Genomic DNA, 24357 nt, shown 5'->3' on the forward strand with positions numbered 1-24357 from the left:
TTATGTGTTTTCTACAAAGACAGTCACATTTTACATTACAAGTTATGAAACACATAGTTTAAGAAATATCTGCTTTGGGCAGTGTAAGAAATAGATATATTGTTTTTTACAAACTCTAATGGTAGTTAGCTCTCATTTGCCCTTAGGGTTGTTTCTCTGTGGTGCAATCTTTGCTATTAATCCTGGTCAGTGCAAGTTAAGTCGACTGTGTTTGTGATTTCCTTCTTAGGACAAGGTGTCTCAACTGGAGATGGAACTGGAAGAAGAGAGAAACAACTCGGATTTGCTGTCTGAGAGGATCAGTAGGAGCAGGGAACAGGTACTGTTCTATAGGTGAATGATGCGTGGCTTGTCCTGTGTGAAAAAGGAACATGAGGGGTTGAACCTGGGGATTCAGTTAAGGCCAGGAGAGAAAAATTCATGCCATCTAGAAATTGATGGAATTGATCAAAAGATTGAATAGTCATCACCATAGTAAGCTTCTAGGAGAGACTTTGACCACATTACTTGTATTTCAGATTTTAAATTTTAATCCTTGGTCAGATTATTTCCTAATCTATACCTAGCATCATTTCAAGGTTTTTAGGTTTTGTTTTCATCTTTTTCATTAAGAAAGTGCCAATGCTAGTCAAGAAAGAGTGAAGGGCTTTCTAAATGTTGATATGCAGTTCGTCCAGCACCATTTCAAGGCTCTAGGCATGCAACTGGGTAAGCTGTCATTCAAAGCACATTCTATCATTAGAAGTTTCTACATGTATCCACAGGTATCTTGTAAATGAAGGGCTGAGACTAGTGAATACAAATTAATTATCTTCGAAACTGCCACTGAGTGTTCTGAATCCTCTTCCCAAAATGCTTCCATATTTTATCTGTCAAGTGATTTGGGCATGCATTGGGGACACAGAAACTAGTTAACAGTACCTCTGTTCCCTCGTGATCTCACTGCTCTCCCCAGATCTCACCTGCCACTCCCAGTCTATCTCAAAGCCCCTCTGAACCTTCACTTAATTAAAAAATGGAAACAAAGGTCAAAAGCCTTTGGATAATACTGCATGTATTATCTGCACGTCGCTTGAGAAATTAGTTCTGTCATCTTTAACATGAGAATAACTCTCCCCGATTGCCTCACAGTGTTGTCATAAGGATCAAATGTAAGTGAAACTCCTTCCAAAACTGCAAAAAGCATTCACTTGGAAAGTACTGTTATTGAACGTGAATGCTTCATAGGTGTGTGTACTGCTAATTAACTTGTCAAGGAAAAGGCTGCCTCATAGAGCCTACTTTCTGTTGCACCTAACATGGTGCTGGCGGCCACATTCCACACACTTGCTTGTTGAACTAATGACCCTTAGAGCCTCAGCCCTTAAAAGCACTTTTCCTACTATGGCCAATAGATTGTTATTCATAACCACTTGGGAAACTTCCACTTTCTGCTTTATGTTTTTGTCTTCTCTTTCCAATCTTCCCTATTCCAAAGGGCACTTTCTTCTGGTCTCTTCTGCTTATTCATATGGACTTCCCTTTCCTCAGTTCAGCGTGACCAAGAATTGGAAGTTCCAGAGCTTGGGGATAGCACCTTATGAGCAGGCAGCCCTGCTCAAAGTAGAATGTGAATCACTGTCTGCTTTTCCATATTCTGTTAGGGTCCTGTTGACAGATTTCTTTGCAAACAAATGGGATACTCATGCTCCTTTGCTCCTGAGAGTGAAGGAAGTTGCAACCCAGCTGCGTTCCCTCCACCCTCCTCATGGAGAGTGGATTCTGTCTGTGTGTTCCCGGGCTATGATTCCTCTGGAGCTGCAACAGCCTATCAGGCCAGAGCTGCACAGGTTTAGAGAGGGACCTTCCTGAAAACCAGAAGCCCAGATGGAGAGCTCAACCTTGACATCTCCCCTACTGCCCCCCCAGGGTTCTTACTGAAGACTGTGTTTTCTAAGTTCTCTCACTGGAATAAAAGCTGTTTTGTGATGAGCCCCTGCCAGCCTGGCTAAGTAACGATGTTCCCCCCAGACATGTCAGGATCCGCTAAACATTCACAATGACAAAGGATGTGACCATGGATTTGTTTTGCCAGCGCTTCTTGTGGCTTATGCTAAGAGGAATAGTGGGAAAGCCTGTCATCCTATCAGTAATGAGGCCGTTAAAACAGACCTTTAGTTTCATGTTTATATCAAACAAAACACAGACACTGAACCAGAACGTGTCTGCCTCCCTTAGCTCAGCTGACAGCCCAACACTGACAGAACTGATCATGCAGGGATCTGGTCCCAGAATTGCTCTGGACACTTCTTTTTCCTTTCAACTGAGCACTTGGATCATGGGGAATAGAACTGCTGTCCATGGCTAAAAATATTTCCACTAAGCCAAGAACTGATGTCAGTTTAGGGGGGAAGTTAAGGGAACCAAGAACTTGAACTAAGTCCAGGGAGGAAGTTAAGGGAACTCACTTGGTCTGCTGGGGAGAGCAGCGGGCTGGGAGTCCCAGTCCTGGCTCCTGCACTAGCCTCATTTACCTGTGGGAGAGTCCCAGCCTCTCTGAGCTCAGTCTCTAAAATCTATCAAAAGGAAGTCATTGATCCAGGCGATCTCTGAAGGCTCCTCTGAATTCTAACATTGCAGTGCTGCAAGCAGGTTTCATACATCCAGAAGTGTCTGACTCACCCTTTACTTTCCCCCAATTCTCTCCCTGTATCTGAGTCACATGCCTAAAAAGATGAGTTCCACCAACGTCTTTAGCCTCTTTCCCTACCAACTGTCTTTCCCTCTTCTGTTTTCTTTCTTCTCACTGCATCATCTGAGATAGGGAGGGTAAAGCCTGGTGTTTGTTATAAGTGGAGAAATTGAGCACATTCACATGGACGTAGGGATTGGTAAGCCAATGAAACAGAAAAGCTGAGATACAGTGATGTCTCCTGATTGTGTTTTGAGAGCTTCTCTTCTGGCCGTTGCTGCCTCCTGACTTGTGAGGGAGGGCAGAGAAATGGGTGGGCCAAATACCCGCCTCCCTGGAAAGCATCTCATTCTCATTCAAAGTTGAGGTTGAGCCAAGGCTTATTTCCTGCCTCTTGAAATGAAGGCTCTCTGGGGAGGCCTTGGGTATAGACAGATGGGCCCTGATTCTGAGCTTTTCTGGTCCACTTAGATTAACTTCTAGGGCCATGTGCCTGTGCTTTCCTGCTGAAATCAAAGCAAGAAAAGGGAAACTTCAAAACTTAAGACCGTTTTTCCTCTCACCCATCAAATGCTGACCTTATGGCATCTCCTTATCATGGACATCTCCTAAAACAGGAAAGGGCGCTTGTTATCTTGAACCCAAGTAATAACATCGGCCCTGCCTTCCTAGCAAACTGCTACGAGGCACTGAAAAGAGAATGCATGGGACATTTTAGTTTGGCGATCTTGTTCTCTTTAAATTAAAAGGTTCAAACTTAACAGCTCTCTCCTTAAACTCTGAATTCTCACAAGCTCCTTTGTGGAATCTTTGCTTCCCCCAAACATCTCCCACTAATCTTAGTGATGGGACTTAAGTGAATAAGCCAGAAAAAAGGTTTTCCAGCAATATTAGTGGATGGCCAACCCCTCTCATAGACTGTTAGATCTGGCAAGGACCTCAGAGTCCAACTCTCCCCACGTCTCTGTAATGGATGAGAGATTTGAGGCCCAGAGTCACCTGGTGATTTGGCTACAGTCATGCAGGCAGTTGACTGCAGAGCTGGGCTTAGGTCTCGATTTCCCAGGCAGTGCTCTGTCTACCCGTCCTTGCAAAATATGATGAATACCTGCTGTGTGCATGGCATTGCGGTAAAGCTCCAAGAGGACCAGAAATGGTCCCTGACCTTGAGTTGCTACAGTTTGTTTGAGGAGATGGGTCAGACCTAAAAAATTGATAACTAACAATAAAAAACAGTGGATACTAAATGCCAAGTAAAAGATTCAAGCAGCTAATGAGGGAAAGACCATTGTTGCAAGAGTGAGTGTGGAAGAATTATTAGAAAGAGGATGGGGACCTGGAGTCAGCTCTAAAGAAAGGGTAAGATGTGAATAAACCAAGGGGATTGGGAACGGGATTCTAGATAGAAGGAATGGTGTGAACAAAGACCGGGAGGTAGGGATCTATACAGCATTTTGAGGAGCGATGAATGGATGAGTGTGGCTCAATCAGATTTCCAGCTTCCATAGGAAATGAAAGGAGATAAGTTTGAAGAGGCAGACTGAGGGTTTTGAATGGCTCTATTGTGAAGGCAGTGGGCAGCCATCGAAGGCTATTGAGCAGAAGAGTGAAGCATACACTGTGTTCTAGAAGACTCATGCGCCAGGGGTGGGGGTGAGGACTGGAGAAGGGGCGACTGAGAGGAGGCCTCAACTGTGCTGTTACCAGGGTGGAGGACAAGAAAGGCTGTGTAAGATGGTATATTTGACCCTTTCCATGCCTCCATTCTTTCTTTCTCTTTCTTATGCATACATTTGGCACTCACTAAATGCTGGCCATGTTGTTTATAAGTTCCCAGCCTGTATTAGTTAGTTCTCACACTGCTATAAGGACATACCTGAGACTGGATAATTTATAGAGGAAAGAGGTTTAATGGACTCACAGTTCAGCATGGCTGGGGAGGCCTCACAATCATGGTGGAAGGTAAAGGAGGAGCAAAGGCACGTCTTACATGGCGGCAGGCAAAAGAGTGTGTGTAGGAGAACTGCCCTTTATAAAACCATTAGATCTCATGAGACTTATTCACTATTACGAGAATAGCACAGGAAAAATCTACCCCCGTGATTCAGTTACCTCCCACTGGGTCCCTCCCACAACACGTGGGGATTATGGGAGCTATAATTCAAGATGAGATTTGGGTGAGGACACAGCCAAACCATATCACAGCCTTCCTAAGGGCTTCCTTTACATGCTCAGGACAGTATTATTCAGAGTGATGGATTCAGGAAATCCTAATTGAGAGAGAAAAGTTTTTCAAACCTCTTGGATGTTTGAACTTTGTTTTCAAGTCTGACTGCTATGAAGGAGAAGGGATGGATTTGGAGTTGATAAAATGATATCTTCTTTATGAAATAGAAGTAAGGAGTATCTGTTTTCTCACCCAAGTATAGTCCCATCATATACAGAAAGGTTTCTGATTGGCTTCTAAGTTGAAAGAAGTTGAAGTTACTGGCGTTTGGTCTGTTTAAATCCAGAGTAATCCTTTTTCCTTTCCATCCTCCAAAAACCATGTTTCCATTTATGACAATTGCCATCCTTACCAATGATTCCCTAAGTGCTAGGCACTATGCTGGGTGCCTCACTCACTTTCTTGTTGTTTTCATGGTTTTCAAGGTGAAGTGACTACATAGGGTCACACAGTTTGTAGGAGGTGGAGTCACAGTTTGACTCCAAAGCCTCCTGCCTGTTCCCATCATCCCTGCATGAGACTATGTCATGGTCTTAAAGACCACTCCTTCAAATGCATTTGGGTCTCCATTCCCAAGTTAAAAGTCGTGTTTCTTAAAATGGGTGAGATTTAAGTTCAGCTGATCTTCTCCTGATTCTTTATGAGTGCAGGATTCAAATAGCCAAAGAGAGGTCCGGCTTCATATGCTTTAAATTAAAGGCCAATAGGCTGTTGTGCTGGCTCGATGAGCACTGCTGCAAATGCTTCACAGCAGAGCTGGGCCTACATGGGAAGGCGTTCTCTTGGCTATGGAGACCATGATGACCCAGCCCAGTGGAAAGATGACTCATCAAGCCCAGGCAGGAAAAATACCAACTCGAGCTTTGGGTGGCTTCATGGTCTCTCCAGGAACTGAGCAAGGCTGCCTTGTTGCCTCGGCAACTGCAGGATTAAATGCCAGTGATAGAGTTGTGGGCTCCTACAGTCACTTTCAGGAACTGCTCCTCACTGGTTCACACCTGCTCCTCAGTCAGCATCAGGGGTGCCACCCCTGCTAAATGGGACCATCTTCTTTGCAGTTGTGGGTGAAAGATCAGAGGGGGGTTTTCTTCTTTTTTTTTAATTGAAATGCTCCTAATCTCAGAACTGCCTCTTATTGTATCAGCTGCTCAAAAATCCAGTGTGTACAGTTGATTAATAATAATTTTCCTTTTTTGTGATTATTATTTTTAATGCCAGCCAGGAGTGTGGGCTTGCCAACCTCTTTACAGCCCAATGATAAACACAGATGATGGGGTTCAGTATTGCTATTGGCCATCACAAATAGCTCTGGCTTTCCATTAACCCGAAAGGCAGCTACTTAGAATTCTGAGAGCTGGCTCAGGTCATGGGTATCTCTGACATAAAACCCACTGGAATCTGATACTGTGATTTCCAATCAAAATGCCTAGGGCTTAGCATTCTTTCAATCCAGCTGCGATATACTTTTGCCTTCAGCTCCTGTTCTGTTTTTAATTTGACTGGAAAGTTTTTGTTCATGCTATTTAATGTAGTTGAAGGGTAAACAACATATAAAGCACTAAGCTTATATAAAGAAATACTTTCCCAGCCTTGAGTTTACTCTTCTCTGGTCCAGGAGGCTGGCTCAGCCAAGCCATAGGTTTTTCCCTCCTCCCCACCACCCCCCGCCCCAGGGCAGGTGCCAGTGTGGGCTCAGGGTAAGAATTTGATTTACAATATTCCCAAGTCAAGGGGCCTAGTCCTGGGATCACTGTATTGAGGACAGGTAACAGCAGGGACACACAGGATACTTCTGGGTTTTTGTTGAAACCCATCCTTCTTGGGGCATTGTCCATAGTACCACATAGTATTTCTTGTATAAGGCTCCACATGGTGGATTTACTTTAGAATTTCATGTCAGGCTGTCCTTTGAAGAACAAAAGGAAGCCTATCATGTTTGCCAAAAGCCTGGGTTTGCAAAGACTCAAGGAAATGGACTGCCTGCTCAGGTCACAGTAACTGTTAAGTTTTATGGCTACACATTTATTCCTTCCTGTTCTTCACTCTGATTTATTTTACATTTCCATTTTAATAGCCATCTTTTAAGGGGCTGTGGTGGGGCATAAATAATTCCTTTTTTTTATCCCCCTTTGGAGAGTCACCATTATCCTGGGGCTCTCCAGGGGCCCTCCAGGGAGGTCTTGAACCTCTGGGGACCCTTGGGGATGCTGCCATGCTAAGTGCTGCTCTGCACAGGGAAGTCTGTTTCCTGGTGGGATCCAGATTTTTCAGACATTGGCACTGAGGGTGCAAGACTGTGGCCGGTGGCTGCTGCTTTACGTGGCAGGATTTGTCCTGAACCCCCAGGCTGGGCCCAGGGCTGCGTGACAACTTGGCCATCCTGGAATCCCTCCACGCACTCTGCACTCTGCCTCACTCCACCATAGACACGTTCTCCTTCTGGGCTCCATAGTCTCTGCCTGAACTCGCCTCCTTGTGGGTCTTCTTCCTTTATTGAGAGTCCTAGGTCCTACAGGTTTGCGAAGACACAATGGGGAGGGGAAAAAAGAGTATGAGTTTTTATCGGAAAACCTAGGTTGGAATCCCAAAGCTGCTTCCATCTAACTCTGACTCAGAAGCTGTTTCTGGACCTCCCACCTGGAAACTCAGGGTGATAACATCTGCCTTGGAGAGTTCCCGCCCATTGCCCGGCTTGAGGGTCTCTTGATTCTTGATGTTTCCCCTCTGGGTCTCCTGGCAGGGAGCACAGCTGCAGAGCGATGCTTGCCTCTGCTCTGCTGGCTGTTTATTGTCTTCTGGTATTTTTCAGCCACACACTCCACAGCAATTAGATTTCTTTCTCTCTCTACAAGCCTCCAGTTTTTCTTTATCCCTTCACTTTTCGGAAAATAATCTACCTTCCCTCCCTTTCTTGCCTCTACCTTCCCTTTGAGCTACAGGCTCCTGCCTTCCACCAAGCCCTGGGGGATCCTCTTCCTCTCTCCACCCACATTCTGACCCCAAGACAGGCCTGGATCCTGTCCCTCCGCTTGCTGGGTGGCTGCTCTCCTGTGACACTCCCTTCTCGATGTCCACTGGTTGTGACTTTTCTGTCCTCTGTGGCTTCTCATTGCCACCTAACAATAGGTGTGGGCATTCCTTGCACACCCTCATGCCCCCTCCAGCCCTGGGTCATAGCTGCTGTCTTAGTCGCTGCTGGATTCCAGAGGAGAAGTGTGGTGTCTGTTCCCACCTCTTCACCTCCAGCGCCTCCCCTGAGCTTCGCAGTCAGGCTCACCTCTCTGCAGACCCTTCCAGAAGCAAACTTGTTCTTGTCCAGCCTGTGTGCTTTACCAGCATCCTTGCCCTTCTTGGCTTTTGGGATAGATCCTGGATTCTCCCTGCCTCCCCTGACATGGGGGGTTGGAGGGATCCCCAGGGCACAGCTGCAGATCCTCCTTATTCTTTATATGTCGCTCCTTGGTGGGCTCACCTGTTCTGTGGCTTCCACCGGCATCGCCCAGTTGGCCCCACATGCATCACCAGGAGGACTCTAGGCACAGGTGGGGATGTTAACACTGCCTACCTCATTGGTGGTGGCCAGGAGTAAATGAGATAATACTATTCAAATCCACAGGACTTGCTTTGGTAAGCACAATAAATCTGTGAGCAACTGTCACAGTATGATTTTGGGCCCTGTGTGACTAGTCTCTGTCTTCCTCTCCACCCAATCCATCGATTGCTTAACCTGCCCACTCACCTCCCTCACATGGCTAATTCCTTCCCACACTGCCCTTCTCTTTCTTACCTTCTACTCTGTGTTACTGGTGGTCTGCCCCCTTCCGGTTTTGAAAGCTGCATTCCCTACCCTGCCCATTGTATTAGCCTGTTGTCATGCTGCTGATAAAGACATACCCGAGACTGGGTAATTTATAGATGTTTAGTTGACTCACAGTTCAGCGTAGCTGGGGAGGCCTCATGATAATGGCTGAAGGTGAATGAGAAGCAAAGTCATGTCTTACATGGCGGCAGGCAAAAGAGACCATGTGCAGGGGAACTTCCCTTTATAAAGCCATCAGATCTCGTGAGACTTATTCACTATCACAAGAACAGCATGGGAAAGGCCCACCCCCGTGATTCAATTACCTCCCACTGGGTCCCTCCCATGACACTGGGGATTGTGGGAACTACAATTTAAGATGAGATTTGGGTGGGGACTCAGGCAAACCATATTACCCTTTTTTTCTACCCTGCCTATCCCTGATCTCATTTAAGTTTCAGCTTAGTGTCTGTGTCCTGGAAGCTTTTGCTGGCCCTGTGAATCTGGGCAGTCGCCCAGTGCACCCACCCCAGCACACTGTCCTTTCCTGCCATAGCGACACTGACCACTTATACAGGGCTCATTCATTTGTCCCCCATTAGGCTATATGGAGAGTGGGCACTGCCTGGGTCTCTTTGTCACAATGTCCTGCATAAGACGCATCATGTCGTTTGAACAGTGAACAAACCCATCCTATCATTCTGAGACTACTCTTGCCCAGCACACAAGCGTGTGCACTCGCAGACACATGCTTGTTCTCATTATGACAATGTGGGTTTTCCCCAGGGGAAACTCCTAATGGTTGAGAGACGGGGTGGCTACTCTGCCTAAGGATGGAGGCAGGCGCCTCTGGCTTTCTCAGAAGGGTGCCACACAGTGCCCTGAAGGGTAGAGGAGGCACAAGGTTGTGCTTTTATTGTATCATTGGCCAGCTCGGGGGCCCTTACAGGGTGTCTCATTCAGTCAAGTTCCTTGCTTAGGAGCCTGTATCCCAGAAGTTAGATCAACAAGGTCACAGGTGAGGGACAGGCAGAGCCAGCAGGACAAGTTAGGCCACTGCTGTTTTTCTCTGTAATTGTTTCCCATTGCAGTGGAAATTTAACCATGTCCTCAGTGAAGTGCTGGGCCCTGCCCTGGGCACATGAACAGAACGGCTGCCCCTGGGAGGCATGTCTGTCCTCAGTCCCGTGGCCCAGCTGTTCTGCTGACCTCCACGTGTGAGGTGTCAGTGGCTGGTTCAGAAACCACCTTGGGAGCAGGACCGTGAGCCTGCATTCATTCCCCTTGCGCTTTGTGCTGGGGTAACAGTGACAGCAATTGTTCTGGTGCCCTCTGGGCAGTGTGTGATTCGTGAGAGCCCTGGGGCCCAGCAGAGTGGGAGCGGGCCTGAGTTGGGTGGACGTGCCCTGCCTGCTGGTCCTGGCCATTGCTGGCATTTTTCCCTTCTCTATGCAAGATGCCCTAAGGAGGCTGGACTGGCCTTCTGTGCCCGGATGTTTATGCTACAGCTGCATTTGAACTCTAGGTCTATTGGAATCCTTTTCACTTAGATGGTCCAGAGACAGAGCCGTGAAGTAATGGGCAGTGCAGGGGCTCAGCCTGGCTCTAGCCCTGCTCCTGAGGTTACTTGCATAACCGCCGCCGTAGGCCTCAATTTCCTCTGCTGAACATTGTGAACCTCCATGACTTAGATGCCTGTCAGTTAGGAATTTTAAAATGTGAGCATTTTCTTTGGACCACCTGGTACCCCCTCACCTAGGGGCAGAGGCCCAGCTTCCCCCTGTGGTGTTGGAGGCCTTTGTGTCCCAACCCTGCCTGTCCCACCAGCGTCATTTCGCCCCCTTCCCCGTCGCCCACTCTGAGCCAGTGACATCATGCTGTGTGACACACCTCAGTCGGGACAAGGGGAGCCAGGGAGCAAATGCAAGCCTGGCCCAATGTGGGGTGTCTCCTCTGGCCATTCCTGGGACCCCAGTTCTTGCTCTCCGTGGGGGACAGTGAGGAAGGGGCGAGCTTATCTTTTACTCACTGGGGTGCTTGTACAGGTGGCGAAATTCAACTTGAGGCCAGGCCAAGTAAGCCTGTGTCAAATGCTCTCCAGGCCCTGGTGTCTGGGGCTGTGTGTGCACCTCTTAGCCATGTTGGATCCCGGAATTCGTTTTCATCCTTAAGAAGGAAAAGGTGGTTTTATTTTACTGGCTTAGCTTGATTCTTCTGGCTTCTTCAGGCTGCCCTCTGCTGGACAGTTCTGGCAACAGGGTCTGGAGCCTCCACCTCTGATAACTCATTTTACTCTTGCACAAGCCACTGGGAATTGGGAGAAGAGATGCTGATGGTCAGGCGATGGGATTTCTTCCCTGGCGCTACACAGCGAGGCTCCTTTCCTGAGCATAGAGGAAACCCTCAGGAGTGTTCAGCTTTTGTCAGGTCATCTGAAGTTGCCCAGCATTCTTACTGACTTTTGTTTCTGGCATAAAAAAGGAGAAATCTAGCAGTGTCTGAGATATGCTCAAGGTTCTGGGAAGCCCTTTCTGGAGTTTGAGCTTATAATGCAGCAGTTAGGAGCACAGGTGAATGCTAGCTCCCCCATTCCTGGTTATGTACCTCTTGGGGAAGTTGAGTGACTGACTCATCCTGGTTCACCTGGGACTGTCCCAGTTCAGCGTGGAAATAGCCTGAGAACATTCTCAGTCCAGGCAAACTTAGACAGTGGGTCACCCTTCAAGTTGATTGACCTTTGGAAGCCTTGGTATCCTCAGCAGAGATACTGTTACCTCCTTCTGAGAGTTGTTTGTGGGTGTCATAGGATCCTACCTGTGGAGTCTAAGCAGGTGTGCCAGTTTTCTAGGGCTGCTGTAACAAAGTAACACAACCTGGGTGACTTAAAACAACAGAAATCTATTGTCTCATGGTTCTGGAGGCCAGAAATCTGAAATCAGAGTGTTACCAGGGCCATGCTGCCTCTGAGACCAGTAGGGAAATGATTCCTTGCCTCCTCCTAGCTCCTGGTGGTTTCTGGCAATCTTTGGCAATCATTGGCTTGTAGACCCATCACCCCAATCCTCCATCTCCCTAGAGCGCCCTCCCTCTGTCCGTCTTCACGTGGCCGTCTTCCCTCTGTACATGTTTGTCTCTGCATCCAAATTTCCCCCTTTTAAAGAACACCAGCCATACTGGATTAGGGCCCACCTTAATAATCTCATTTTTAACTTGATTACCTCTCTAAAGTCCCCATCTCCAAATAAGGTCATGTCAGAGGTACTGGGGATTAGGGTGTCAACATATGTTTTTGAGGGGACACAGTTCAACCCCTAACAGCAGGGCTAGCTTTGACTCTTACTATTATTTGTATTACCAGTATTGCGATCATCGAGAAACCAAGAAAGAACTAAGAAACAGATCCTGTACCCCAGAGCAGATGGCACGAGGGGCTGGGTAGGGCAACCCCCTTCATAAAGTGGGGGTTGACATTCGGTTCCTTGCCACCATTTCAGTACAAAAGATACAGGAACAGTCCTTCTAACCTCTGGGTTTTTGTTCTGCTTGCTGTAGATGGAGCAGGTGAGGAATGAGCTACTTCAGGAGAGAGCTGCGAGACAAGACTTGGAGTGCGACAAGATATCCCTGGAGAGGCAGGTGAGGGCAGCCAGCCTGTGAGCTGCCTCCCCGGTCCATCCACTAACCCTCCCCCACTTCACTGCTTTGAACTAGAAGCCCTTGGAGGTCCCTCCTTTACTTGGCATCCCAAGAACTCTGGGGGGTAACAGTCCTTTTCCAGAGCTGTTTTTCCCGGTCGTATGAAATCTGCATGGAAGCTTGGCAGCTGAGGGGGGCGGAATTGCGTGTGTTATTTTCTAGGTCCTGAAGAGGGCTAAATTCTAATGTAAAGAGAATGAAAAAGAACCCACGTCATCAAACACATGAGTGGCTCAGAAAGCTTCATCGGGTCCTTATTTCTTTTACATGATTTCTGTTCGTGTTCTTCACTGCACAGGACTGGCAAAGGAGCCTATTTCTGCTGTCCCCGTGTAGGTTTATAGGGCAAAGCAAAGCCCGTTTGACATCCGGGAGTCTTAGGACATGGCAAAGGTTTCATTCAGGCTTATGAGGGAGTGTGATAGAACCTCTTCTTCTGGCCTGCAGCTGAGTTCAAGGGTTTTCCTTGGAAACATCTCTGTGTTCCCCAGGTCTCCACGCCACAGGCCCTGGTGCGGAAAGCAGCCTCATCGCATGCAGCGACTGAACACCAGGTTCCGCCCCGTATTCTTCGCTGCTTTGCACAGAGCGTGGCAGACACATAGCCCCTCACAGTCTCCCTATGTTGTTCCAGAACAAGGACTTAAAGAGCCGGATTATCCACCTGGAAGGTTCCTACAGGTCCAGCAAAGAGGGGCTGGTTGTGCAGATGGAGGCCAGGATCGCGGAGCTGGAGGACCGCCTGGAGAGTGAGGAGAGGTGAGCTGGGCCCACCCACTGCAGTGCAGAGGCCCCAGTGGGCAGTGACAGTCCCATCGCAACGTGCTGTCACATTTGGGATCTGTCCTGACCCTCGTAGCCTGTGAGGAAGGCAGAGCAACTACAACCTTACTTTATTATTTCCATTTTATAGGTGGGAAAACAGAGACCCATTAAAATAAGTGACTTGAGCAAGGTAGCCTGGCTGGATACTGGTGTAGCTGGGTAAAAGCTTAGGACCCCCACTTCTCAGTCCATGGTGGTGCCACTGTACTTGCTGTGCCTTTTCCCGTTCTCTAAATAGGACAGGCTGCCGCGGAAGCTACCGAGTTTCAGCCACATTAGAGGCCAGAAGGCTGACTCTGCCCTGGTGGCCGGGTGTGTTTAAGCAGAGGCCGACTAGCCGCCAGTCAGAGATGGGGCAGGTCCTCCCCCGGTGGGTGGGAGGGACATGGGATCAAGTGAGCACACTCCTATCCAGCAACTCAGTTCTCTGCAGCTAACTCTCTAATGGCAGCCCGAGGGCCAGCACCAGGTTCAACTTGAGCAGCCTTCCAGCCGTCATTCTGACTCACAGCCCCTCACCTTCCTAGAAGGAGCGTGGTGTGCCAGCATTTGACACTTTACATTATCTATTGTGTTAGTTGGACTTTTGGGGAGTCAGGCCAGAACAGCTTGAAGTAGACCCAAGACATCTGCAGTTTGTGACTTCTTGCCTTACAAAGTAAAGCTCAGGGACTCTGGGCAGGTCTAGCTATGGCTCAGCCCCTTGCTGGCTCTGCAGCCTTGGGCCAGTCACTCCCCTTCTCAGAGCCCCATTTCCTCACCTCTCTCACAAGCAGCTTTTTCTCCGGTGAAGTTGTGCTTCCCTGACCCTAAGCCTTGAGCTGACCAGGCACCCCTGGCTGGAGCTTCCCCTCCTCCACAGCCTTGGCTGGGCCCCCTGCAGGGATGGGAGTGAGAGGGTTCTTAGTTCTGTCTCCCTCTTCCAGGGATCGGGCCAATCTTCAGCTCAGCAACCGGCGGCTAGAGCGGAAAGTGAAGGAGCTGGTGATGCAGGTGGATGATGAGCACCTGTCACTGACTGATCAGAAGGACCAGGTGGGGAGCCTCTGCGTGCATTTGCTCTTAGATGAGATGGCGTGTCTCAGGCTGAGGGAGCAAGGGAGGCAAGGCCTCCCTGAGCAGGAGTGGAGTGTGAGTGGGCTGATTCCTCCCTTTCCACGCACCCAGTCACATCATCAAATGGGGGCTTCTTGCCTATGGAATTAGGGGATATCAGCAAATTCTACACCCTGAGTTTGGCTTTTAAAGAGTCACCTTGTCTTACTGCCTGCTCTCCATGTTTCCCAAGAGACTGGCTGCCCCATTGCCCATGTCTTGGTTGCCTGGGGAGATGGTGGCCAGACCTGGGGTGAGCTGAGCGCTGGGGCTGGGCCATCAGCTGGCACTCAACCCACACTCTCTCCCGGTGCAGCTGAGCTTGCGTTTGAAAGCCATGAAGCGGCAGGTGGAGGAGGCTGAGGAGGAAATCGACAGACTGGAAAGTTCTAAAAAGAAGCTGCAGAGGGAGCTGGAGGAGCAGATGGACATGAATGAGCATCTGCAGGGGCAGCTCAACTCCATGAAGAAGGACTTAAGGTGGGCAGGTGTGGAGGCCACAAAGGGCTGGATAATCTCCCCACGGTTGAGACAGGCTCTGCCTTCAGAGCATTCACACTCCTGTTGTCTCAAGCCAGCTCCTCATTGTCGCTTTTGGGGTTATCTTATCTTAGAGGTAAAGGTGGCTGTGTCCACTTCAGTCACCCTACATGGGCAGTAGGGTCTCATGCACGTCATTCTTATACCAATGCCCCAATGCCAGTTGGGTAGATATCATCCCTGTTGATCATAAGGGGAAACGGAGGCTTAGGGCAGATAAGACTAGCTCACACCATCATGGACGGGCAGTTCCTGGGCCACCCTGGGCTTTTTTCTGACTTAGGGAGAAATAAGGTGAAGTTCTGGTTTGTATCCTCATGAGGACTAGGATTCCCCAAGCCTGGTTTCCAGGAGAGAGCAGCTCTCTGAAGCTTGTCTGCCGTGGTCCTAAGGATGCGGATGTGGAGTGGAGGGTTGGGGACTTTATGGGTTGCTTTTTCTGCTCTGGGGTCTCTCCCTGGAGTATGAGGTAAGGTTCATGAGATTAGGTTCATGGTAATCTATAGAGCTGAGCCTTTCTTGGGGGCTGGCTGTGACGTGGGGCACTGTGCTGGCTGCCCAGGTAGTTCTCATCAATGGACAGAATGCTCCAGCCCATTGAGAATCCTGTAAAACAGGATCTATCAGGTCACTGGCCCCAAGGTTGGCATTAGGATGCACCATTTAAGAGGGCAGTAAAAATCTCAATAATTAAGATAGATAACATCTTAATGCAATATTTAAAAGATAATGCATGCAATCCATGGTGAACAAGATAACAAAATTTTAAATTAAGACAAGATCAATAATAACAGCCTGGGGAAATCAACAATACTGATCCTATCCCAGCCTGGCCCACCCCATCAGCACAGGCTTTCCGTGCTGAAATGGGGGCGGTGGGCTCCCTGTGGCTGAAGGGACCATCAGGTGGAGACCTGTTACATTCCTGTGTTTCTTTTCTGTGCCACTCAGTGGGGTGCAGGGACAGCAACCCAGAACCCTCCCTTTATCTCCAAATTAGCTACAGGCCCCGGCCCAGGGCCAGGAAACATGCCCCTTGTCATTTCAGCAGACTGAAGAAGCTGCCGAGTAAAGTGCTGGATGACATGGATGATGACGATGACCTCAGCACGGACGGGGGAAGCCTCTACGAGGCGCCTGTGAGCTACACATTCTCCAAGGACAGTGCCGCCGCCAGCCAGATCTGAGTGCACTCCCGGGCTGTGGAAGTGCCTGTCATTCCTGCAGAAGCTGCAGCCACCCAGAGCGGGAGGCAGGGAGGGGAACATCTGTCTGCCACTGAGACCCATCGCAGCCTCTTTGCCCAGCATGCCAGCTCCTCAGTGTACGTTCCTCGCCAGGGTCTCTCAGTGGGTCTTTGACGGGGAGCTTTTGCAGTTTAAAATGTTGAGATGCCTGAGGAACAGGAGCCACCACCCACAGGGGTGTTGTGAGAGATACACGTTGGTAGGCTGAGGCCCCTGTTCCACAGTCACTATTTGCATTGCTGTCCCTGTCCCCCCTTGACACTCCCCCTGCCAAGGCAAAGGGTCCAGAAGGCTAGGACTTATTTAATAGCACTGTGCAGGGAGGAAACCATGTATAGCTTGTACATATTTTAAACCAGACCTTCTCACAAACTGCTGCTGTTGCGTTTGGAATGTGATGGAGGCTTGGTAGGGTGGCTGGTTTGTAAATTTCATGCATCTATATTGAGTATTCTTTTTTTTTTTTTTTTTTTTTTTTGTGAGATGGAGTTTCATTCTTGTTCCCCAGGCTGGAGTGCAATGGCGCAATCTCGGCTCACTGCAACCTCTGCCTCCCTGGTTCAAGTGATTCTCTTGCCTTAGCTTCCCAAGTAGCTGGGATTACAGATGCCCGCCACCACTCCTGGCTAATTTTTTATATTTAGTAGAGACAGAGTTTCACCCTGTTGGTCAGGCTGGTCTTGAACTCCTGACCTCAGGTGATCCACCTGCCTCAGCCTCCCAAAGTGCTGAGATTACAGGCATGAGCCACCGCGCCCAGCCATTGAGTATTCTTTTTTAAAATATGAAGCTATTATATTTTAAGTATTGAGGAGCAGAGGTGAGAAGAGAGAGAGAGAGAGAAAGTCAAATAAAGTCAAAGACCAGTTTGGAAACCAAAGTTGGAAAATAAGAATTGTAGTAGTCATGGACAGCTAAGACTGAGCATAGCAGTTCACAAGGTCTGGGTAAATAAGTCACTGGCACAGGGGAAAGCCAGAAGGTTGCTTGCTTCTGTGACTGCAGCTATGGCCTTGTTTGCTTAGTTTATCTAGAATTCTGTTATAATTTCTGAACTGTGCTGAGACCTGTTCCCAGTCACTGGTTGCAATTTCTTTTACACAGGTTGAGTAGGGAAAGTTGTAGGTAAGACCTTAAACAAATGAGGCCGTTTCTGGAAGGATGGGGCTGTGTGGTCATGTCCCACAGCAAGCTTTTGGGATCGGGGGAATAGGAGGATATGGGGGAAAGGTTCACAGACTTAGGTGTGAGAATGAGGTGGGAGGTGTCTGGTAAGGTCATCGGGGAAGGGAGATAAGAGAGGAGATAGGCAGATGTGGGTATGGGGCCCAGTGTGAGAAGGAAGACAGAGAAGTTCTTGAAAGCTGGGGGATGTGTGGGCAAGAGGTGGATTGAGAAGGATCTCAGGTTTATGTCGAGGAAAGGAAGAAAGAAACAGAAGTCAGGCAGAGGTGTGTCTGTGCAAACTGGAGGACTCCTTCCAACTTCCTGGAACAAAGAGACATTGCCAGCAGCAGGCTGGCAGGGAGTGGTTGAGGTCTGGGGGCCAGGCCATATGGCTGGAGAGGAATTTCAGGGAGCATGGCATCGGGAGGATGCTAGATATCCGGGGACTCCCTCCTGGCCTTCCTGTGTCACTTCACAATGTGACAGTCCCCAGGCATGCCCACAGGCCAGGCCCAGTCACAGCTGGGCTTCCACAGGTCAGAGTACGGGACAGGACATGGTCAGGGAGAGGACCCTGTGAGTTGGTGACATATATGGGGCAGAGATGGTAGTGTTCAGCTGCTTCAGCAGTGTCCCCAACCATCCCAATAAGTTGGAGGCCTGTGGGCCAGAGGACTCCATGACAGTTGCCATAGAGTCCCACCTGCACCAGGTCAGAGCCCACCCGGCAGGATTCAGAGTGGTCAGCCCAGTTTAAGGGTGGGAGTCTGGAGTCAGAGAGCCAAGCCCCTTCCACGTCTACAGGGTCACCGTCATCCTCACCACAGCCAGGGGTGATTCTCACCTCTGCTTGCTTATGTGGGGTGTGGCTGATTCCTCCCTTTAGTCATTCATTCATTTAGCAAATATTTATTGGGCATCGGTGATGTGTCAGGCACAGTCCTTGGCACACAGAATACAGCACTGAATCAAACAGGCACAAATTCCTCCCCTCCTGGAGCTCAGTGTCAGGAAAGGGGGTGATAAATGACAATCAAATCGACATGGAGATTGAGCACCTCTGTACTCAGCCCTCTGTCTCTGTCCTCCTGAGGACATGACAAGCCTGGTTCCCTAGAGCTCACTTGGACCCTCGATATGTTCATAATTTCCCTGCTGCTTCCGCCATCGTTAGACATCTGCCAGTAAGCCTGCTGAGAGAAGCCTCAGCCCACTCATACCTAGAGACGCTGCTGGGGACGGTCAGCACACCCAATAACTTTGGGAGGTGTGTCTGTTTCGGTTTGTGAGAAAGTAGCTGCCCCACATTCTGGTCAGTTCTTTCCAGTAGCCATGGGGCTCGCTACAAGAAGCAAAACTCCCATGCAAAGAGAACACAGGTCACTTTTCAAAACACTTGCATCATTACCCTAAAAATAGGCTGTTAAGCGTTTTGACAATTGCGCTATCCTACACTCTGAGGGAGTTGGCAATGCATGCGGTATAGTGGAGTGGGAAGAGTTGAGACTGAAAGTTAAGAGAAGGGTTTTCAAGTCCCGGCTCATCTCACCCCAGTGACCTTGACAGTGTGCTCACTCTCAGAGCCATGGATTGCCTGGGACAAAGTGCAGATTAGGGCCCACGGTCCTTTACAGGTATAACATACTATCGTTCTTTAATTTTATTATATATACATACTATTTTTCTGTTTTTTTGCTTTAAGAACTAACCCCGATCAAGAGTATTTTCTTTAGCTAGCTTAAAAAGAAAACATATTTTACGTAAAAACACATACATGGCCAAATGCAATACTGAAGAGACAATCATCCTGTATCTTTTATGGTTTTTCCTGCTTCTGAGTGTCGTTCTACAATGCCCGTTGGCTTATTCCATTGCATTTCTGCTTTAGGATATGGTTTGGTTGCTTTGGGTTGTCATGGGAAAGAGACATTCTCCTTGCAGCTACCTCCATGTAAGTGAATTCCTGGATAAAGCAAGATTTCCTTTCAATAAACGCTGTCACCCAATGGGAATTTTGACTCTCCTGTGATTGTGACTTCTTTGTTTTCTCCAGAGCTTGGCTCTGTGTCCTTTAAGAAACTGCCAAGGTGAGTGGCTGGGAGCTACTGAGGGAAGTGGAACTTGGAGGCCTTCCAGCCCTGGGACCGGTTTCTGAAACAGAAGGGTGGGGACGGGTCAGTGGTGAATGCTGAGGGAATTAATGGCCCTGGATTCTTGTGATGTTCTGAGAAATCCAAACTGCCCGTTCCAGAAAATGGCAAAAGAGGAAGCATGTTCAATGTTAATTACAGAATAAACAGGAGCCCCCTGTTTACCCCTTTTTCTAAATTCGAGGTCTTCTGCAATCCTAGTTGGCCCATAACCTCTCTTGATCTCACACCAGGCCCATAGCAGGCACCACAGTCTCTATTTTACAGAAACCGAAGCAGCTTCCCCATGGAAAGGGACCGACGATGATCATTGTCCTCAGATCTATCTATTCTTTGCCCTGTCCCCTGGAGGCTGACCCTTACGGGCCCTGGGTTCCCTGATGGCCACTCTGGTTGGGTTCAGCCAGTGGGAGCAGGTGGAATTCTGGGTGTGTCTGCATCACTCCCTGCTCTGTGTGGCATTTTCAGGTGGGCTCCCCTGGGACTTGGGTTATCTTCTCTCCTTCAGCGTCCAGTTCTAAAGGCGGGTCATGGCTTTCTCTTGCTGTTCCACTCTGGGTCCCTGCCTTGGTGGGTTCCTGCCACACTGCCCACCCACCAGAGCAGCCCTTCATTGAGCCACCGCAGTTCACTGCTGTGTCCTGTCCAGAGCTCTGTCCACAACTGCCTCTGCCTCCAGGTCAATGTAGACGACCTATCCCTCCAGCTCTCTGGCAGCACTGATTCTCCTCATTCTAGTTGGAAGGGGTAACCTAATGTAAATGAGATTTTCTAATTTTAATAAATGCAAAGCCTTTGTATAGATTGTTTCCTTTTTAAAGAAAAAGTCAGGTATACTGAGGTACATAATTTTCTAATTTGTAGTAAAAGTCACCCTTTTTAGCATTATTTGCTTTTGTATTTAGGCCTCTTTATTTGGCCCCTCTGCCGAAGTCCTCTTGGTGGGAATGAGGTTCTGAGCGGATACCTTTCCCTCAGGCCCTCGGGAAGAATGTGACTCAGGAGGCCCAGAGCCAAAGGAAAAACGTCTCCCCAGGCCGGCAGTTCATTTCCTTCACATTCTCAGCATTCCTCCTCTGAGCTTGTGGATAGTTACAGGGAGCCTGTCTTTGTTGGAAGACTGTCATTAGCCAGAAATGTTTCTGTTCTAAATCTTCAAATGACTGGGGAGAAATGACTTGACAGCAGGTTCCTCTCAGGGGTGTAACAGCCCCAAATTGAGACATTCTAGGCTTTGCAGAGGGATCCACATGCCTTGGTCCTGCCCTCAGACCTGCCGAATACATAGGGCTAAAGATTGTCACTGACTTTCACAGGCATGACTGAGGCCCATCGCGTCTCCATCAACAAAGAAAAGCTGGAGTGTGTGTCCCTCACTGGTTATGAAAGCTAAGAGAAGCGCAAGTCAGAGAGACATTCAACAGTAAGTTGAATGTGGTGTGGGGGGAAGATTGCAAGGTTCCCACTGCACAGGATCTCACTTGGTCGCACAACAGTTGTCAACAACTCCTAAGGGATGGGAAGTGTGATTCCAGAGGTTTGCTGGGTAAATGCAATTAAACTATTTTTGAAGAAAGGTGGAAACTGGTTTTTTGGGAGGTAAAGAAGCTGAGTCTCAGGGAAGTTGGGCATTTTGACATCAGCCGCACATGGAGTAAGTAGCTAGCCCACAATTAGCACCTGCCAGCGTGGGCCAGGCACCGCCATGAACAAGGTTTAGGCCATGGCCTAGGACCTTTAGGTGCTTACAGTAGGGCTACAAAATCGTTGTGAAACTAAATGAAAATGACCTGTCAATATTAAGTCCTTCATATATTTATGTGATGCCAAATGTGTCTGTTTTTCCTTGTGCTTTGCTAGCTCTCTATCTGCAGTCCATACCCATTGTTTTCCCTGAGATCATATATAATTCCACAGCTCATGTGTTGCACTCACTTGCTATGTACCAGGCGTTGCCTAAGCCCTTTATGCCTATTGGCTCACTTGATCCTCACGATCATCCCCTGAGCAGGTCCTGTTGTGACAAGTGAGGCAACCCAGGCAGAGGTTACTAACCTTACCAAGGGCACGTGGTGGTAGGATGTGGGGGAACTGGAACTGGATTCTGGGTCTGGCTCTGGAGTTCACACTCTGCTGCCTCTCACCCAGCCTTACACGTCCTGGAGGACACAGGTCTTTAATTTGGTCCCTGTATTAGGGGCTCCTAAGGCCTCCCAGTCGTCCAGATCTCCCCTTCAATGGCGGGTTTCCATGCAACTCGATAGCCTGCTGCCTGCCTCCATCCTGAGCACAGTAGTCAGAGGCAGGTGGAGATGAAGTGAGCCATGGAAGCCACGGGCCTCATAGACGTGGCTGGCCAGGAATTCCTAGCTGTTCCTCTAGCCTGGCTGCTTTGGTGCCATTTACTGCTGTGATCTTTGGATCTCTCATTTTATCCTGGGTGCTCCCTTGCTGCCAGGCCACCCTGATTTCTCTGAGTCTGAGCTGCGTGGGGTGGCTGCTCTGCATGGTCATTGGGCCTCCCCACTGTCTCACTGTATGGAAAGTGGTTTTGGGGCAACATCAGCAAGTCCTCGAGTTTGGGTGGTTTTCAGGGAACATTTATCTTCCCAACCCCCAGACTGCTTTGTGATGAAACTTTCCTTCTGTAACTGTACCATAATAATAATAATCATTGTGCAGTGCACATTACATGTTAGTCTCACATGCAAAACTGCACTTGCAACCTGAAATCAGCAGACTGTCCCCGACAGAACACTGTCAACTGAAGTCCTAATCAGACCTCTCGCCCGAGTACTGGGTGTTGGGCTGGAGGCTGGAAACCTGGGCTTAGCAGCAGTGAGCTGCCTTTCTGGAGGTGGCAGCATAGTCTCTGCCAAGCCAGGGGAGTGGTCCCAGTGGGAATGGGCTCTGCCTCCCTGTGAGTGGGCAGGAGGCTGAACTGTGTCGAGACAGGGAGAAACCTTGTGGGTCACAGCAAGCCGTGGGTCACGGGCATGTGCAGAGCTCATCTGGAAGGAGGCGGAAGCCTGGGCCCCCAGCCTTTCCCGTGAGTAGCAGGGCTACAGCTGTGGAAGTAGGACCAGCCTTTTGGTGCAGTATGTGGTGGGCTGGAGGTGGGAAGGGTTGTGTGTGCAGGTGGTGGGTAGTGCCCCTGCCACATGTAGAGATCCAGGGCATCTCCTCTGGATGCCACCCAGGGACTGTAAAACTTTACTATGGGAACAGACCCAGTAGTATTTTGGGGCAGTGGGAATGCTTCTTTACTAATGCCTAAGATCCCTTAACAGGGCAGAAGCCATAATTGGGCAGACCTTATGGGCCAAGAATCTTTTGCACTTTATTTGATTTAATCTGCACCCTGTGAGGTAGGTAGCGTTACGTGCTTTCACGTGTTAGGGAACGTGTGTAAAGATCAGTAACTTGTCCAGGGTCACCCAACTAGTAGCTAAAGTGGCTAAAGTCCCAGGTCTGTCACTCTAACCACCCAGAGTGGCCTATACCTTACCCTGTACATTCTCACCTTGCTGCCCCTCTGAAATAGTCCCTGCTGGCTTCCCTAGCTGAGGACACTGGGCACAAAGGCTGGGCCTCTGGATTGCAAGTCTGTGCTTGCAGCCTGAGGCCCGCTCTAAGGGAAGGCAGATGGCCTGCCTCTCCTTTCTGCAAAACCCCCTGCCACCTGCTGCGTACTGCCAGCCTGACTCACTGACTCCAGCTACATCTGGGCCTCTGGCCCTTCTAGGATGGGCTTGTTTTCCAGGAAAGGGTTTGGAGATTAAGATAAGCCAGCCGCCTCCAGTTAAAGGCCCTGCTGCGTTGGAAAGGGCCAGGAAGCCTGCCAGTCCGGCTCCTTGATTTGCTCGCTTCTCTCCGTGGCTGGGGCTGCCTCGCCTTTCATCCGTCCCTGCCTATTGTTGGGCATGAATACTGAGGTTCTTTGGAGACAGGCATAGGACTCCCTGCAGAGTGAGGCAAGGGATTTGTAAAATGGGGGCCCAAGCTCCCTCTAGGGCTCTGGCTCCCCCATGCCCCTGTCTGTTCTTCCTGGGGAAGCTGCTGCTTATATTTAGATAATGAAGAACTAGAAAACAGAACTGGCCTCCTTGCAACCTGCCGCCTCCTCCAGCCTGGGTAGGATCCAAAGCTCTGGCCTTCCTAAGCAGTGCTTGTTCCTGACTTACACATGGATGGTTTTCTAAACCAAGTTCATTTTCTGAAGCAGAGAATGAATAACTCACTGTACTACCTGCTCCCCTTCATGGCAAATTTTTTTCTTTTGTCTGTATTTTCATGGCTGCTGGATTCTAAAATCAAGGTGCAAGTTGCTTTGGGGCTTACTAAAGTCGTGTGGCCTTCCCAGGCCCTGTGGAAAGGTTAGGTGCACCCAAGATAACCAGGGTTGGTTATTCCCTGTGAGAGAGTCAGAGGGGTGCAGGCTGGAAGCATAGTGCTCCCTCTGCCCCCGCGCTGGTCATCATGTGGAGCGTGTGCTTTCTAAGAAGTGCCAGCCTGTGTCCAGAGCCTGCTGGGCAGATGTGAAGCCAGCTGTGGACTTAGTCACAGTGACTCTGCTACCAACAACAGCAACATGGACATTTAGGGAGGAGCAAATGAGAGGAAGGAAGAAATAGGCAAGGTAACAAGGCTTGACATCTGATCTCTGGGCATTTCCAATGGAGGGATTTGGTTTGTTTATGTTTCCACCACCGAGAATTAACAGTGGTTAACAGCTGTTCATATCTGTCTGCTTTACATTTTTAAATAAATGTTACAGATAAAATTGAAGTTCTCTTTTTGTCCCTCACTCCCTGCCAAAGGCAACCACTATTCTCAAATCTGCTGGGTATTCTATTCAATTGTAATTATTTTTACATGTATGCATCCATGAACACCATGTAGTATGTTTTGTGTGTTTTAAAATGTCACATACATCTCAG

At 48.9% G+C, this 24357-nt stretch overlaps 1 protein-coding gene across 8 annotated transcripts in view; it reads left to right on the plus strand.

Moving 5' to 3' along the window:
- CGNL1 (cingulin like 1) overlaps positions 1-19279 on the plus strand; it is a 179641-nt gene extending 160362 nt beyond the window's left edge. For 5 of the 8 annotated variants that reach the window (XM_054531561.2, XM_024232753.3, XM_054531563.2 and 2 more), the window contains 6 exons: positions 230-319; positions 12250-12333; positions 13028-13152; positions 14145-14253; positions 14630-14793; positions 15902-19279. In XM_054531561.2, the coding sequence (XP_054387536.1) occupies positions 230-319; positions 12250-12333; positions 13028-13152; positions 14145-14253; positions 14630-14793; positions 15902-16040 (711 nt within the window). In that variant the 3' untranslated portion in view covers positions 16041-19279. The remainder of the gene's footprint in view (positions 1-229; positions 320-12249; positions 12334-13027; positions 13153-14144; positions 14254-14629; positions 14794-15901) is intronic. The other 3 variants (XM_063716167.1, XM_054531566.2, XM_054531567.2) reach the window with 1 other exon arrangement.
- Positions 19280-24357: the final 5078 nt, after the last annotated feature.

This window comes from Pongo abelii, chromosome 16 (assembly GCF_028885655.2).
Source record: "Pongo abelii isolate AG06213 chromosome 16, NHGRI_mPonAbe1-v2.0_pri, whole genome shotgun sequence".
NCBI lineage: Eukaryota > Metazoa > Chordata > Mammalia > Primates > Hominidae > Pongo > Pongo abelii.